Consider the following 18,713-nt stretch of genomic DNA (forward strand, 5'->3'; position numbering starts at 1 on the left):
ATAAGGACATACAAAACACTTGTCGTAAAGAAACGTTGCACCTTTGCCTAAATTATCAAAAGAAGTTATTAGTTTCGAAAGATAAATACAACAACTCATAAAACTCATAAAAAAAATTGATTGCTAAATGCTGGTGTGTTTTTCCACCTTGTGAATGGGGCCAAGGCCATTACAATTGTGAACAAATTATGAATTTACCATAGTTTATTTCAAACAAGGAAACAAAGCAAAGGCACTTTTTAAGATACAGAATTTGAAGAATTTTAAGCGATTAGGAATGCATTTAAATTTTTTATTACTTTACTAATTATACATATTTTTCATATTTTATTTGGATTGTGGATTTTGATTCCAATTTTTGTTAAAAAAGTATACCCTTTGAGCTGGGAATGGGAAATGTGAATAGGGCCGATTCTTGCCCCATTTTCAGTCAAAAAAAAACTGAATGTGTACGATATATGTGTTGATAAGATAGCCCCTAGGTCAATTGGTTATATATATAGAAGCCTAAATATCTTTTAAAACATTAATATTTGGTATACAATATCATTTGAATCATAACCATACAATTACACCTATTTAAGTTGACACATTAAATATCTCTTTTAAGTTTTAAGAACCTTTAAAATGCATTGCAAAGGTAATTTTTTTTGTATTTTACAATACTATAGCATTGATGTGACAAAAAAACTTATTTGAGGACAATGACAAGATTTAAGTATTTTCAAAACCTATCAAATTGTAAAATGATGCTATCAGACAGGCATACATATTTAAAAGTAGTCAAAGTAATTGAAGGGAGAGAACTACAACATACTACATTGCACCCAATATTAAACACCACACAGAGTTATCTACAACTAGGGGCTGCTACAGTGCAGTTCATCACTACAAGTCCACTTACTGGGATCATGAACTGCTTGTATCTGTTAAACACCCTCTGCCTCTCTGGAGACAGTTTGGATTCCTGAGATTCGGTTGCTAGCTTCACCAACATTTCACGTTGCAAGTCCATGGCAAGTTTGGAGTTGAGATCACGTTCATGGTTCTACAATCATATTGTCATTGTAAATAGAATTGCATGGTTTGACTAAGTCATATACATCAACATAACAAAACCAGCCTGGGTAGCTTATTATTATTCTGGGACACACAGTTAGTGTACCTGGACTATTTACATTCAGCTGAAATGATTTTTTATGTTGTTTATACAGGCTTTTAAGAAAAATCTCACTAGATTTTAGTATTTAAAATATTCCTGAGTGTGATTGTCAGATATAAATAAGACTTACAAGTAAGTATTTCTTTCAGCTATAACAGTAAATGATTGAACAAATAAAATTTACAAGAAAAAATACATTACAGTTTTCACAGGCGATCCCTGAATCAGTATGAAGTTTAATGAATTAAGAACTATAGAACCTGAAGTATATAGTAATCAAGTCCGAAGGAATCATCAATTAAGTCCATGGCTCTGTTTGTACAGGGAATGTTGAACCATTCATCCAGAATCTCACTGTACAGGCGACGTCTGAATAAGTTGGGGGCATACACCTTCGGTACTCTGTAATGTATCATAATGGGTAAATGAGTAGTGGGAATACACCTTCGGTACCCTGTAATGAATCACGATGGGTAAATAAGTTGGCGGCATACACCTTCGGTACCCTGTAATGAATCACGATGGGTAAATAAGTTGGAGGCATACACCTTCGGTTCCCTGCAATGTATCACGATGGATAAATAAGTTGAAGCCATACACCTTCTATACCCTGTAATGTATAATGTGAAAATAAGTTGGCGGCATAACCTTTGGAACCTTAAAATGTATCCAATTACTTCTGACACATTGACTTAACTTTTACTTCAGAAAATGACTTACACACATATTAGGAATGCTTTAACTGTTGCTTTATATTCAACTTATACAATGTAGACATACATACTATGCTGAATCTTAGTCGTTAACACAAGGATTAAGATCGCATAATTTAATACCATGGGCAAGTTGTATAGGCATAGTGCTATGTAAGAGTACTACACAGTGCTTTTTGGCAGTACCACAGGGCGCTATGTAAGAGAGTACCACATAGCGCTGCGTAAAAGTATCACACAGCGCTACATGAGAGTACCACACAGGGCTAACTGAAAGTACAACACAGGCCCATTTGAGAGTACCACACAGCACTACGGGAGAGTACCACACAGAGCTATGTGAGAGTACCACACAGCGCTACGTGAGAGTACCACACAGCGCTACGTGAGAGTACCACACTCATATCACAGGGCTATATGAGAGTACCACACTGAGCTATATTAGAGTACCTCACAATGCTTTATGAGAGTACCATATAAGAGTACCACACAGCGCTATATGAGAGCCCTTCTCACTTTAGCTATGACTTGAAAACCCCCACAAAGATAGACCTAGATGATGCACTCTGCTAACAGACCCTTGCATAGCAGCTGACTGTTTACCACTAAATCGCGAACAGCTTATAAAACTCGCCCAAAAACAAATTGGTAAAAAAACTGCCAGTAACTAGCAGATGTTTATAAGACACTTGAGAAATTTATAAGCTTTTTCCTACAGAACAATTCTGTATTAGTCTCTAAAACATATAGGAGTCATTGATTGTCAAGGCTTAATTACCAGGAAAGGGTTTTGAAGCCACTTAAAATCAACATAAGTACTGCAGTCCACAATGGATACAGACTCAATCATGATTCAAAAATCAATCAATCAGCTTTCATCACAAACAATTTAATATCAATTGTATAAACCTATACTGTACCTTGGCATGAACAGATCGATGTATCTCTTGCCAGTGGTTGGCTTGACAAAACACTGGACTACACCCTCCCCTGCCCAAAGGCCTTTGTTACACTGCTCGGGGAACCTCACCCGGATGGGATGGTTCTGTACCTTCACTCTATATTTAAACAACAGTCGTATTTTTGTGACAGAAAAAATCTTTAACAATGACACAACATAGCTTTATTGTACCATATAACAAAATAATGTCAGAACTAATGTTGTAGTTTAAAGGGACTGTACACCAGATTGGCAACAAAAAAAGTTTGTTTTCTGAAATGAATCTCAGGAGAATTATTTAATAAAATGTTTTACTCTTTGATATCATAATTGTAAAAAAAACCACCAAAATATAAAAAAAAATTGAGTCGGACACCGGGTTCAAACTGGGGTCGCCAAAATTGTGTCGTATCCACTGTGCTACGAAGGCTTACTCTTACCGGGTGGAATATTTCAGCTATATACACAACTTGGTAATATCATGTGATAACATCGACTAGCCAAGGAATGAATTCTACTAAGTAGACATACCTAGTAATCTTTTTTAATGAAAAAATACCAAAAAACTGCGAAAAATAAATTAATTGTAAACTATGTGGTACTTAAGTTAGTTAGTTTCAATGCATTGTACACATCGATACCAAGTTTATGTCAGTTTTCAACAATTTTCTTTTATTTTTGCTATTTCATCATACGGAGTACAGCCCCTTTAAAGCTTAAACTATAAAAAAAGATCTGCGTTGAAAGGTGCATTCTGTATCTGGTTTTCTGTTAGTACAAAGGTTGTCCTGAAATAGCATAAATTAGATATTTTTAAAGATGGAATGATAAATAATATTGCAAAAATCAATTATGGCTTACTTAGCACTTGAGAGTGTAGCATGCCACATGCCATCGTCTCATAGGGGACACTAATACTAAATAATTTCAAAGAATGACAAAGTTATGGACCCAACAGAAACCACTATCATCAGCAAGACTTGTGAGTGAGTAATACATAAAAACTGATAAAGTTTTTGAGGCGACATTCCTGGGTCTTTGGTGTGGCATGTTTTTATTTTATGATAGTCACTAAATTATTTCCAAATCCCACCATTAATGACGGAAAATAGCTTCTTGTTAGCATATACGGTATACCCGACTTTAAATAAAGATTCTTATATCTTGTATTATAATGTTATGGATTGGACAGGAAGCACTTTCATCATTAAGGCAAAGCTGACAAGTTCTGGTTATTTCAAAATCAAACCATGAATGACAAAGTTATGGACAGGACACAAAAACAGGATGGACAGAATGATGGGACGTGAATAATTGCTGTGACCAGAGATTGCTTATATGTTAATTACCTTTGAAAAGTTAAACAAGACTTTCTTTCTTCAAAATAAACTAACTTAACAATAGTAATATGTTATTTTGGGACAACCCTTGCACGTGTTCTGCATTTAATACATACCAATATACACATCACTAAAAACCCGTCTGAGATGGTTTAGTAATGTGAGTTAATGTTTTTTTTAAATGGAAATATTTTAACATTGTACATAATTTAAGTAAAACATATTTCATAAATCGTAAGGAATTCATTTTCTTTTTAACAAGCAAACATTTTGACAGGATGCACTTTTAAAAAACTCTTATATAAATAAATGCAATTCAATGAAATTCATCATTTACTTGCACTACACTGTTACTGAGTATTCTTAACCCTTACAGCTGTCCATATTTGTCATATCTGTACTTCTGTGGGTCTGGTATCCAGTGGACGGGTGTTGGCTCACGGAGCATGTACTCCAGACAGCGATTCTTGTAATGCTTGGGCAGGAGTTTCTCACACTTGTCTGTCCACACATAGCAGTAGGCACCTTGTTCTGACATCATTGTAATATCGGTTTAAATGAAATAGTTAACTGACCTCTAGCAAAATTACAAGTCTATCTGCCATGCATTAAAAAATAAATCTAAAAAAAAACATTTTTCAAATGATTCTGAATTCTTATCAATAAAGAAACTGTGCACTTAGCAGTCATCAAAAATGAATCATACATTTCTATCCAGCTACTTTTTAAACACTATTAAGTTTCAAATAAAAAGGAAATAATTTCTATAATCAATCTAACTGGTATTTTTTGCAGTGTGTACACAGAGAAAATGTAATGTCAGCATTAAATAAAGAAATGTTTTTTTCTCACAGAGAAATAATTATTTGGATTTAAAAAATAAGGTCCATACATGTAGGCAATTTACATCTTCATTACCGAAATAAATAAGCATTTGGTATGCATATATGACATTACTTAGCATGCTTTGAGTTGTATACAACATTAAGGTATTTTCTTATGTTACCCTTTTGTGATATGACTTGACATAAACATAATTTTGCATTACTAATTTGGATGCATTTCCCCGAATCTTTTTCCACTACTTGCTAAGAACAATTAAGCTTTTATTAAATAAAACAAGTATATTCCTGGTTGATGCAATAAGAATAGTTTTTGGTTTCTGGCCTTTTTGCTCTCATGTTGTAAAAATGTTTCAGACTGCCAAGACCAGCATCAGTTAAGGTTGAAATGATAGGTACAGTTCAACAAGAGCGCCGTGGAGCAAATGACAATGCTTGTTTGGGCATTAGTCAAAAGCTGGTAAAAAAGGCTGATGATAGGCTTTTCCAGAAAAATATTTACATTACTTATTGGTAATAACTTCACAATTATAAAATTTAAAAGTTATTGGTACTGTAAGGCTATAAATGTGCGTACTATCTGTGATAACATGTATTCAAAGTTTACTTTATTGAAATATCTCGACACTTTTAAGTGACCAACATCAAAGATTGCATGATATTGCCGCAAATATTTTGGCTTTTTTTCCTCAAGATAATTGTAGAAAACATGGTCAAACGCTACCTAAATTCGACATTTAGAAGCTTAAGTCACTTACTGAGTTTATGGAAAATTGGGAAATGATTTCTGATTGGCATCCTCCGATCTTGGTTTTAAATCGTATAATAAAAAGTTTAAACTCAATCTATTTTTAAAAAAATACTAATAAAATGTTTAAAGCATCAAATTTTGTTCAATGTCAATTTGGTTGTCAGTTTGCCATGGGCGCGGCCATATTGGTTGTGCTTACTCAAAATCTTTTTAAGGCAAAACGGCGGGGTATGGAACGTGTAGTGCCCAAACCCGGAATCCGGTATCGCCCGGTACCCGGTATCACACTCCGATACCGGATTATGTTGATAACGGGCAAAATTATTCCGGGTTATTATCAGATGATAAATCCTGGTATCACATGGCCTAGTATTTATCGGATAACGATCGCTGGTTTTGTAGGCATATTTTATGACTGAAATTTCTGTTGTACCTGTCAACCAGACAAGTCGGCCCCTTATCAAATCGGCCTCTAGTTGAAACAGTGATCTTTTCGGCCCCTTACCAAATCGGCCCAACACTGTAGCATTTTCGGCCCCTGATAAAGGAGACGTTTCGGCCCTTATTGTTTTGTTTATATTACATGTTATATAAATATGTATTTTGTTAAAACTGTTACGTATATAATATAATATATAAATAAATTTAAAAAAAGAAGAGAAATTGTCTCTGATCACTGGATCCTTTGTCAGACATACTGTTGCCGTTTTGTGTGTGAACAAGACGTTCAAAGACGTGTAAATAAATTAGTGTCGCTTATTTCTTAATATGTTTGACAGGTAATTAAAGATGATTTAAGTATACATCGTGTTAATGGTCATTATTTTTTATATATATTTTCAGTCTCAATTCACTTTCAAGTATATATATATTAATATACTAAACGGGTAAAAAATATGTAAAATATCTACAACTCTACGGCCCCTAACGCATGCTGTGGTCATAAAAGATGCTTCTGTACGTTTGTTGGCCTTACAAAACACCTCTGTCATTTGTCAGCATTATAAAATAAACAATTGTGTCTGACATGGTATTATCAATATATGATTTAAATAGCTGTATAAAAGGAGGTCGTTCATATTTCTTTTTACATTCATAAAAACTTACTTGCATATGCCTTTATTTTGGAAAGCATGCATAAATATTAGGAAGTTTTCATCAACTTCTGTGGTTTTGGTGTAACTTTTCACTACATAACTGATTGGCTAGGGAATTAAAATCAACGTGAAGTATCAAAAGCTGGGATGGCATATATTGATTTGTGTATATGAGATCACACACATATCCGTGATGAAACAAGAGCGGTCACAGACAGCTATATCCTCCGCCTCATGGGGGCATTTTTTGTAACGAAAGCCAATTAATGGTAAGGGTAGTTTCTCAGGAACATAAGAAATGCGTAAAATTAAGAAAAAGCAATAACTCTTTCAAAAAAGGTCAAATTGCAAAAGCCTGACAATATGCGCTGCGTCACTATACTGGGCGAGTACCTAAATCGGAACAGTACCTAAATATGGAACACCCATTATAAAAGTGTTTTTCCTATCAAGATCAGTTTATTTACGATTTTAATAAATAAAGACGCTTGCTTCAGATACAGTTTCCAAGGAACATGATTCTTCGGTATTTCAAAAACTGCAATCAATAAAAGTTTTTCATGTTCAAATGTCAATACATGGCATGCGGGGGAAAGACTTCATGCTTGCCATAACCACAGCATACTGGTACAGCCTGTATTATACTGAAACCATAAAATTTTACTGACAAAAAAAGACAAGCTGGAAATAACATAAATTATTAATTTACTTAAAACATGGAGCAATAATTTTAAAAGAATACATAAAAAATAAAAAAACAAATTAAAACTGTTCCATATTTGGAGGGCGAAAATGGCAGTCCTTAATTGTGCGGTTAATAAAGTACTAAATACGTTTCATGCAGATTGGTAGTATCTTGAAAAATGCCATTTATATCAACCAATTGGTCTTGAATCCTAGTATGCTGATGGAAAATTTTGTAGTTGTGGTGCAAGTCTAACTAAAAATATTTCACAAATAATGCCGAAAGTGTTCCGATTTAGGTACTCATCCAGTATAGTCATAAACGTAAGAGGAGTTGCAAAGAAACCAATTTTAAATGTAAAAAAAGCAAAGGGCAATAACTCATTCAAAAATGGTCAAATCAGGAAAGCCCGACAATATGCACTGCTTCACTTTATGATCATCAATCTGTGAAAGTTTGGAAGAAATTGCATGAAAAACGTAAGAGGTGTTGCGAAGAAACCAGTTTTATATGTAAAATAAGCAATTGGCAATAACTCTTTCAAAAATGGTGGAATCGGGAAAGCCCGACAATATGCGCTGCTTCACTTTATGATCATCAATCTGTGAAAGTTTGGTAGAAATCGCATGAGAAATGTAAGAGGAGATGCAAAGAAATGAATGTGGGACGGACGGACGCACGCACACACGCACGCACTCACACACGCACGGAAGTGCACCTACCATTACTATATCCCTTCGCCTTTTCAAGGCGGGGGATAATAAAATGATCCAAGGATAAAACAAGAGCATCACATTCATTCGTTATTGCCTGTCTGTCGTGTTGTGTTTTCTTGAAAAGGGTCAACTGAACAACACTTAAAGCTAGAGTTATGGTCATTTCTACATATGTGGGTATTATCTCTGTGATGATGATGCATCATCACCATCCTCATCTCATCACCAATATCACTCGTCCTCCTCCTCCTTTTTCTCCTCAGCCTCCTCCTCCTCCTCCTCCTCCTCATCATCATCATCATCATCAAATCCATCTGTGCAATTACAACTTAAGAACTACTTTCAACTTTATTTATTGACAAACTTCAACATAAACTAAAACTTTCACACAGTCACATAATAAATACCATAAATATCACAATACTTAGATCACATGACTTGCACTAAAGTACATGTATCACAACTGCATAACAAACAAACTTTCAAGCACATTTTATAACACAAATGAAAAAATACATGTTCAACAATAAGATACTGGTCACATATAAAAAGTCATTGCAGAGGCCAAACACAAACTACATGTATATTAGCAAAGTTTTAGATGCCATATCACAAAAACACTTCAACCAAATGCATGACATTATGATGAACATCTTCATTATCCTCTGCAGGTCACTAACTTTCAGCCACATCATTTGCCAGTTTTCAGGTATTGTATGCGTCCCTGAAGCTCGATGGCTTGCCGGTAGTCGCTTATCGCCTCTTCCTTCTTGCTGAGTTTTCCGCGGACGTCCGCCCGTCTCTTCAGCACCATTGGATCATCTGGCTGAAGATCCAGCGCTGAAAAAGAATACAGTCATTTTTACTGAATTTCATTTTCAGTTTATGTTTAATAGATGTTTAAAGAGATGGTGCCACTAGGCCAAATCTTTATTCCCTGTGGAACAAGAGTATATTCAATGCACAAGCTTTGATATTTTTCATAAGATTTTTATACTTGACCTACATTTTTTTTTTTAACCCATAATCTTAAAGATGCACTCTTACTCCCAAATAAGATGTACCACAATTAATTGTTTTAATTTACAGAAAAAGGATGAATAAATATTGAAAACAATGGTTCTTATGGAAGATACCGCGTTCAATTGGAAAGAAAGGTGTAGAAAACACAGTGTTTAGGCCCTTATGAGGCCCACCAGTCATTTAATATTTGTGCATTTTCAGCTATTAAATACACGATTACACTCTTGTTATCAGTTACTGTATATGATATTTTCCAATTTATTTAATAAGTAGTTAAAGGTTTATCACTTAAAATTTATGTTTGTTATACATGTGTATGTATAAATTTTAAATCAAGTGTCACTTTTAAAAAATCAGACAAAAATCTGAAATTGTCCGTCTCATACTCAAATAAAAACAAAAACGTATCAATCCCAATCAACGTAATACAAAAAGTCATTGATTAAATCCCCTGGTACCTTTAGTGTAGTCCTTCTCTGCGAGTTCGTACTGCTGTGTGGAGGCGTACAGGTTTCCTCGGTTCAGGTACATGTGGGCGGAGAACGGGCTCAGCTTGATTGCCGCCCGGAAATCCTCCAGGGCTCCCTTTGAATCCTTCAACATCACCTAAAACAAAAGCAGGTTAAACAATATAAAATCTGTTTAGCCTGGTTTTCATAATTCTCAAGACAAAATTTGTAAAAATGCATTGTTTTTCGTGGGACTTTTGTTCTTACTATATTTGTGTTGCTTTTCAAAAATAATCTTACTTTAAAGGTTTAACTGTTTTCCTTTTATAACCATACAGTGCTTAATTTTTAATATGAGAGTATTAAATACCAATACATAGATTCAATGATGCTGCTGATTCACATACTTTATCTGTAATTCACATTATGAAAGGAAACCTCCAAAAGGAGCTCAACTTTTAAATAACCTTTGTACAGAGAATCTTTAACTGGAACATTGTATGACCAAAAGTTTAAGAAACCACTTCCTGGTATAGTTTAATTTATTCTGTTTCCACATGTTCCACACATACCTTAGTAATGGCTCTGTTCAAGAAAGCTGATTCATCTTTAGGGTTGTGGGTCACAGCTTTCTTATAGTAGTCAAGGGCCTGAAAGGAAAAAAATCACGAAATACTTTTTTTAAAAATTATTTATTTTTTTTACAAAAAAAAAACATTTTCCTTTTCTTTCCCTTTCCCTTATCAATCAGAATCTGCACTATTTTCAGCTTGAAAATCTTGAATATGCTGGTAAAACAACAGATAAAAACAGCATGTCTACTCTGCTAAGAAACCCTTGAGTATAAATGTTCTGTAGGTGAACCTAAATATGCGCCTTTTAGGATTTACTAGAGCTTTCACTGGATGGGATAAATACCCCCACATTAACATCTTCTTGTAATAAGAAGCATCACTGGGAGTGATGTATGCTCCTTGAATGACCTATGTAAGTGAGTAGGCATGATATAAGTTAATGGTGTTAATGTTTCTTTTGTACAATTGAAGTAAATACCTTTAAAACATAAAACGTTATGAAGAAAGTAAAACAAAATTAGTATTGAAATAATCAACAAGGGCAATAACTCTTAAAACACCATACACAAAGTAATGTTTATTAGACACAGCTCTTCTCCACAACACCATCAATATGTGTATGAAGTTTTAAGTCAATATGCTATTTTTTTTTTGAGAAATAGCTACCGTGAGTAGAATTGTCTCAATGTTGCAGGACAGACAGAACTACGACTTCTGTACAGGACAAGGTGATTACTTTATAGTCCTCATGTGTTGGGGTTTAAAAAATTCTAAGAAAATAAGAATATTGCCATGAAAAGGTTTTCTCTTTGGGCGTCTTGTTGGTACACTTACGGTGGTTGTTGGACGCCCAGTATTCCTTAAGAATAATATTTAACGAGGATGTCAAACTCGTGTTCAGTTTATATTTTTAACATTGAATAAATATCCTTTCAACTCACTGTTATTACTCATGTCTTCCATTCTAGCTTGAACTTGTCATGGCTAGCCCCTACTTATTCAGGGGCAATACATTAATAAGTATATGACTCGTAAATAGTTCCAAATGCGGAGAATATCGAACCTCGGAAAAGTGTCTGGTGTGGAAGGATACATTGCCAGCGTTGAAGTAGGCGAGAGCGTATGTTGGGTCCAGCTCCATGGCAGCATGGTAGTCTCGCATAGCGTTCACACGGTCATCCATGAACTGAAATAGGATAGCAAGTTGAAATTTTCATTTTATGTTTAGAGTTTCAAATGAGAGAGGGTAAAGATAATGGGAGAAAAACAATCAAAATTGAAAACAGAATACAAACATACTTAATTTACATGTATAATTTCATAATTTTTCAGAAATGAAATGAAATTATGGCTATGATATTATTATTCAAATGCACATTGAAACAGGATTTAACTGTGTGAACAAATGAACTGAATTAAATAATGGGAGAAAAACAATCAAAATTGAAAACAGAATACAAACATTCTTAATTTACATGTATAATTTCATAATTTTTCAGAAATGAAATGAAATTATGGCTATGATATTATTATTCAAATGCACATTGAAACAGGATTTAACTGTGTGAACAAATGAACTGAATTAAAAGTTAACATAGTTATTTTCATTCTTATCTTGTGAAAAGCATGAAGAAAATTCTGAAAAGGAAAATAGAAGACCGGTGTATGTTAAACAGTTAAATGAAGAACTCCTCTCTCTCACCTGGTGTATGACGCCCCTATTAGTGAGCAGCTCCGCAGTCGGGTTAACCTTGACAGCGACATTTATATCCTGGAATGCTGCAAACGTGTCACTCATCTGCAGGTTGATGATCGACCGACCCTCCAATGCTGGCTTGTAATCTGAAATTATGTGCAACATTAGTATGGTAATGAGATTTGAAAGATATAAACATGCATACATTGTAATGCATATGTTAAAGAGATAACAAATATGTTGGTATTCATATTTGCATTTGTAAAAATTGTGTAGACAATAATTTTGGCTTAACACCATACATCTATAGACAGGCCTCCATACTTGTTGAAACACCTAGTGATTTGACCATTAATATTGCTATTTGATACAATAATACAAGAGAAACTTCAGTGACAAGCGCAGTAGTCAAACATTCAAACAAATACCCACATAACGCACACAAGCTACAAGCTACATACTAGGTTTGAGGTCTAGAGCAGTAGTGAACTGTCTCCATGCCTGCATAAAGTGGCCAGACACTTGGAGCGTGTAGGCGAGGTTCACACGGGCTGGCAGGTTCATAGGGTCATTCCGTAACACACGCTCATAGTCACGCCTGTAATTTAACAGTAAGGTAACACATACATGCCATATTTTCTGGAGACCATTCAGGAGGATTTGTTCAAAAGGCTGAAAATTCAGGGGGATTTTGGTTGTATTCAGGGGGATATTTTTAGCAGGTCTAAGTTGGCGAAATTTTAAAGAATTTTTAGACGCAAGTATGAAAAAATGTATTCACATATAGTTTGCTTTGAAAACCTCTGAACTTTTTCATTATACAGAATTATTTTATGTCATGATTTATCATATTTTTATGATACACTGTCATGTCATACTGTAATGCACTTGCCGAACAAAATATGTCATTGGAAAAATATGTTTTCGAGACAATTTGATTAAATTTACCTTCCTCCAAAGTCTTTGAAAAAATTGTGCTCAGCTTTGATGACTTTCAGACAATAGGAGAATAGAATAAATATTATTAATTTCTTCCTTCCAAAAGAGTAATATATCTTTGCCTTTGATAATTACTACAAATTAGTTGATCACTTGTTGTAAAAGTTTCCTTTTGGAGACATACTGTGGTTTCACTTTGTCATTATTGCCTGATGTAAAATTTCAAATTTTTTTTTTTTTCAGTGAAAATGATGTAGAAAATGCTAAAAAATTTTAAGCTATTCTTTCACAGTTAGAGTTATCCATTACTACAGTATTACCTGCTAATAAGTATGTTCGCAAGCAAAAATACACCTATCATTATGGTAACATTGATTTATTGAGCACTAACAGACCTTCCAGTTGTTGATAGAGTTAATATATTTCATAAACTTAAGACCAATATGAATTAAAAAGCCAAAACATTGAATTTTACATAGCATATTTGAGTCCCATCTCATGCCCATAGTCCATGTAGACGTTGCCGCGAGCGATGGTCCCATCCAGGAAGAAGGGCTGATTTCTGATACACAGGGTGAATGTTCGCACTGCCTCCTCCAGCTGGCCCAGTCTGTAAGAAGAATTAGAAAATTATTACCTCTCCGCCACAACAGAGAAACAAGATAGTGATTTTTCAAATGGCTACATCCCTGGCTACATCCCTGGCCACATCCCTGGCTACATCCCTGGATTCGACAGTTAAACTCCAATCCTTTCACAGATACAGCTGTAGTTAGATTTTATCCTGTGTATTTTCAGCTGAATAGTTCAACTCCTGATTTATAATATTGCAATCAGGATAGCTCCTATCTAAAAATGAAAAACCTTTTGTAGTGATGTTGGTGCAACATCTGTAGAAGAAAGGTATATAAACATGAACACGCCCATACTTGTGGTAGCAGAGTCCGAGTGTGTGGAGAATCTTGTGGTCATGAGTGCTGATGTTGGCGGAGAGCTTGAAGTCGTACAGAGCATTCTGGTAGTCTTTCTTCTCAAAGTACAGCAGACCGCGGTTGATTAGCACCTACATGAAACATGTTAAGTGAGAATGAGAATGACAGGAATATGTTTGGTGTGTATTGCAGTTGTGGATAATGTCATAGCACAGTATTATTGTCAAATACACACATTCTGATCATTGAATAATTAATTTCATCTAATCTATTTTGTTAATTTATTCATTACCTGAATTTATTCAGAATTTGCATTATTCGCGCAACACATATTTCAAATTGTACTCAATCAGTTTTACGAAGAGTCATTATATTTTTTTACTTTTTTGGTAATGTTTGTACATAATGCATAATGATTTCTATCACCAAAAGGGGACATAAAGCTGCTGAATTCCAAGTACCTTTAGCTTCAATGAATCGCCAAGGAGTAGAACTATGCCATAATCTGTCAATGCCTGAAAAAAAACAAAAGCCTTAGTATAATGAACACACCAACAGAATATGAGACATCACCACAATTCTGAAGCACAAAGGCAGAAAGAATGCTTATCCATAACCCTGAGATCCCTCCATAAATTGCCCCCAAAAAGAAGAAAACGTTTCAACATTAACAGTACAAGGATTATATCCCCTGTCTCACACCTTCTGGTAATCCCTGTTTTCCTGGTAGCAGACAGCCCTGTTGAAGTATGCAAGTGCGCAGGTACTTTCAATACTAGCCGCCTTGGAGAGGTCACGGATGGCAAGGTCATATGCCTTGATGTGGTACTTCAGGGCACCCCTGGAACAAACATGTAATAAATGTTCAATAAATGTTTAACAAGTGTTCCTAAATTAATCAAAATCATTTATTCCTATAGCACATTGAAAAAGCCTGGCAAATTTGAATAAAATGCTTTCCTTCTCAAGAAGATCATGTTCAATGAAACTTTGAGTATCCACAGAACATACATGAAGACTTATCAACTCAATGAGTTTGTTTTAGCAATTACATTCCATCTGAATGTTTTTTTTTTTAAACCTCATAAATATCCTGAAATGGTGGTTTTTAAAACATAAAAATGGAAAGAATTCATTTACTAACAGTAGATTATAAGTATCTTCCATGAGAGTGTAAGATAGGTTCATTCCGACCCGAGCGTAGGGTGTTTTGCAGTAACGAGGTTTACAGAGTTTCCCCAAAACACCCTGCACGAAGGTCGGGATGAACCTATCTTACACGAGCGGCTATGGTAGATGCTTTTTCTCCCACCTCAGTTAAAAATAATTAAGTAAAAATGTGTTTTTTGCTGGAACTCTTTTGTGCTTAGTGAAAATAATTGCGTATGGATATGCGATAATTCGTGGTTGTCATGGATATGCGCGCAGTGATTCCGATTATATAAATAGTCAAATCGGTCTTTAAATAGTCCTAAGGAGAGTGAAGCATTATTTCTTGAATGGTGCGTGAAAACTGTTTTATGGTGACATTCGAAGCGAGAAATAACTAACTAGCATATTGCCACAAGACAAGGTTTCCATGATGCTACAGACGACAGTCTTCAACAAGGGAGGTAATTACAATGTGGTGACCATTAAAAAGGAGTTCCATACGGGCATTTTATCTTTGCCCGTGGGCAAGATAAGAATTTCTAGCATGATTTAATTATTGGATCTACTTATCTGAGGTGGGAGAAAGAAATCTTTTACAAACACATACCTATACAGAAAAGCTCTGACACTCTTAGGTTGGAGCTTGATGGCCTCATTACAGTTGAGAATGGCCTTGGTGTAGTTACCGCGTGCCCCATAGTAGCAGGCCCGGGATAAGTATGCCTGGAAGATAGTTGGGTTGATGGCCAAGGCGCGGTTGAAGTCCTGGATACCCTTCGACATCTTCAACTTCATGCGGGCCATGCCACGTTGGTACAGGGCCTGCACAAATTAAAATTGACATGAACCAATTTTCTTCTGCTTCACCAACTTTGTTTACATATTAAAATGTTTTCAAAGTTGAATCCTATTAATAAGAATTTTAATGACAGAATGACTAAATGCATGGATGGATGGAACAATGGATGGGATGGAACAGGATGGGAAGGGATGGGAAGGGATGGGATGGGACTGGATAGTATGGGAGATGGATGGATGGATGGGCTGGGCTGGGCTGGGATGGGATGGGATGGGATGCGATGGGATGGGATGGGCTGGGAAGGTATGGGAAGGGATGGGAATGGATGGATGGATGGATGGATGGATGGATGGATGGATGGATGGGATGGGATGGGATGGGATGGGATGGGATGGGATGGACAGACAGACAGACGGACGGAAGGACGGACGGACGGACAGACAGACGGACGGACAGACGGACGGACTGTCGGATGGACGGACAGACAGATGGACAGACGGATGGATGGATGTGGGTTAGAGAAACTCTTTACCGTAAATAGTTTGTATTTGGTATTGACAGCAAATCAATTAAACAACTGACCATTTAATCAAAAACTAACTGATCCAACCTAGCATTCAATCAATCAGAACAAAAGCAATTCAACATCTAATCAGTTAATTAATATTAAATCAACCAATCACAATATATTGAGAAATAGGAATCACATGATAACTTACCTCAGCCATGTTGGTGTTGAGCTTAATGGCATCAGTGAAGGAGTCAAGGGCCTGTGGGTAGTTGGCCAATTCCATGTGACATTGACCAATCAGGTAGTGGGTATCAGCCGCCTCTATAGGCCAGGGGTCTCGGGCTCTCCACGGCTTCTGTAAGGAGGAGAATTATTAACAGAGGTACTAGAGGCAATAAAAATGAATGTTTGGCAGGAAGATAAAAAATTATTCAACTTTAATTTTTAATTTATATTATTTGAAAAGAAAAGATTTCAACATCAAAAATATTGAAAAGAAACATAGTTTTCTTGATAAACAGGTTGCTATTTGAAAGTGCTTTCATACATTTATAATTTAATTATTGAGGAAGCACTATTTATCAATGTTATTGGTATTGCTCAAAAATAAGCTTTCAACTTCTAGCCCCCAGTGAGGATCGAACTCACGACCCCTGGTTTACAAGACCAGTGCTCTACCACTGAGCTATGGAGGCTTATATATTGTAGATCAATTTGTAAATAGTTTTATCACCACTGCTGTCCAAGTGTTACCTACAATCAATACTGTAAACCAATGATGTGTACATTATCTGGCATTAGTCCAAGTATGTAATACATTCCTTATATAGATAAATAGTTATCAGGCAAACATAGGAGCCTTCATAGCTCAGTGGTAGAGCACTGGTCTCGTAAACCAGGGGTCGTGAGTTCAATTCTCACTGGAGGCACTTACTTTTTACATGCATATATGACTAATAACTGAACATTATAAAGTGTTTTATCAATACAGTGTAATCAGTCAGTATTTGTCTATGATAACCATGCACAATACTGTATTAATTTGATGTTTATTATTTAATAAACATATATATCATTGAATTCTGGTGAAATTGCAGTTTATTTGTATACATTACTGGGCAGTTGTACATACTTTTTTGTTTTATAAACTGATTAGGCAAACTTTCAATAGATAGAAGCACTGCTTTAATACCGGTAGTTTTGAAAAGGTCCATTCTGTCAGATCAGTAGCTGCCTGATTTTCTGTTAAGTAAGTGTTCAGCTCTTTACACATTCCAAATCTTCACACTAATTGTTGACCATCTGAGATTGACACATTTTCGTAACAAAAAATCAACTTTATTTTTATGGTGCATACATGCCATATTTCTGATAGGCTTCGCAGAGGATTTTGGTCTAAATTCCAGGGGATTTTGATATTTGACCAGGGGATTTTTACGCAGTGAAATTAAGCTTAGAATACTTAGCACGTACATCTAAGTCAATTCTTATAGCACTGAGCAAGATAATCTTTCCACTATCAATTTTATCTTTCATGAAATAATTCCACCAACACACTCTATGATTACAACAATTTTTGGACTAAGACAACATGGTCTTGGATGGTACAAGAAAGTTATAGATTGTGTGTTAATTGAATTTTATACTCATAATATTATGGATGATTTCCACTGTGAACCTTGATCTAGAGTCTGTTTTGAAGTAAAAAGGTTTTACATTTATTTTTAAATTCCAGGGGATATTAATCCCCTGCTGGGGGACTTGGGGATGGCTGGGAAGTCAGGGGGATTTCCCCCCCCCTGCTGGGGGACTTGGGGATGGTTGGGAAGTCCGGGGGATTTGCCCCCCTGCTGGGGGATATGGCATGTATGATTTTTTCAATATTTGTAGTTCAATATCTATATTGTTTCATGTTTTATTAGCTGTACTTATTTGTTGAGTCACCAGCATATTGGTTGTTTAAGTTCAAACATTATTGTTTGTCTAATTACTCTATGAAAGTATTTTTATTTTCACTTTTTCCAGGTACTAGCGATCTGACAAAATACACTTTAGTTAAATCCCTAGATTAAGTTATTCTGGTAAGGTAATAAGTTGTGCATAAGGCCATTATACATTTGTTTTTTTCCTCAGCCTCGTATTTTGTTGCATTATGCAAGGACCTACTATAATAATTGTAATAAAATCTTAATAGTAAATTATTTCATAAAATTTCAACCAGGCAAAGCGAACGATCCTTTCTTTATAACAGCAGTGAAGAGATTAAAATTGAAAATAACAGCAGTGAAAATAACATGATATTTCACTAAAAAGCATGTTAGAAAATTCTGAATTACATTTCAATTTATTAACATTGAATATCAGCACTTGATAAAACATTGGATTTCATTT

At 35.3% G+C, this 18,713-nt stretch overlaps 2 protein-coding genes and 2 non-coding genes across 4 annotated transcripts in view; 1 reads left to right on the forward strand and 3 right to left on the reverse strand.

Annotated features, from left to right (window-relative positions):
* The window catches only part of LOC128225575 (39S ribosomal protein L28, mitochondrial-like), a 45,618-nt gene extending 39,670 nt beyond the window's left edge, over positions 1-5,948 (reverse strand). Inside the window, exons 1-5 of the mRNA XM_052935450.1 lie at positions 5,756-5,948; positions 4,530-4,686; positions 2,796-2,933; positions 1,423-1,564; positions 905-1,048 (exon numbers count right to left, since the gene is read on the reverse strand). Coding sequence (XP_052791410.1) covers positions 905-1,048; positions 1,423-1,564; positions 2,796-2,933; positions 4,530-4,686; positions 5,756-5,795 — 621 coding nt within the window. The 5' untranslated portion in view covers positions 5,796-5,948. The remainder of the gene's footprint in view (positions 1-904; positions 1,049-1,422; positions 1,565-2,795; positions 2,934-4,529; positions 4,687-5,755) is intronic.
* Positions 5,949-8,583: 2,635 nt separating this feature from the next.
* LOC128229241 (uncharacterized) overlaps positions 8,584-18,713 on the reverse strand; it is a 58,515-nt gene continuing 48,385 nt past the window's right edge. The window contains exons 45-56 of the mRNA XM_052941009.1: positions 16,531-16,677; positions 15,620-15,834; positions 14,563-14,701; positions 14,322-14,375; positions 13,858-13,991; positions 13,404-13,538; positions 12,451-12,587; positions 11,996-12,135; positions 11,357-11,479; positions 10,291-10,368; positions 9,728-9,875; positions 8,584-9,086 (exon numbers count right to left, since the gene is read on the reverse strand). Of these exons, the coding sequence (XP_052796969.1) occupies positions 8,938-9,086; positions 9,728-9,875; positions 10,291-10,368; positions 11,357-11,479; positions 11,996-12,135; positions 12,451-12,587; positions 13,404-13,538; positions 13,858-13,991; positions 14,322-14,375; positions 14,563-14,701; positions 15,620-15,834; positions 16,531-16,677 (1,599 nt within the window). The 3' untranslated portion in view covers positions 8,584-8,937. The remainder of the gene's footprint in view (positions 9,087-9,727; positions 9,876-10,290; positions 10,369-11,356; positions 11,480-11,995; positions 12,136-12,450; positions 12,588-13,403; positions 13,539-13,857; positions 13,992-14,321; positions 14,376-14,562; positions 14,702-15,619; positions 15,835-16,530; positions 16,678-18,713) is intronic.
* Positions 16,946-17,017, reverse strand: Trnat-ugu (transfer RNA threonine (anticodon UGU)). Its single transcript has one exon. It is a non-coding gene; the product is annotated as a tRNA-Thr (tRNA).
* On the forward strand, positions 17,180-17,251 carry Trnat-cgu (transfer RNA threonine (anticodon CGU)). Its single transcript has one exon. It is a non-coding gene; the product is annotated as a tRNA-Thr (tRNA).

This window comes from Mya arenaria, chromosome 3 (genome assembly GCF_026914265.1).
Source record: "Mya arenaria isolate MELC-2E11 chromosome 3, ASM2691426v1".
Taxonomy (NCBI): Eukaryota; Metazoa; Mollusca; class Bivalvia; order Myida; family Myidae; genus Mya; species Mya arenaria.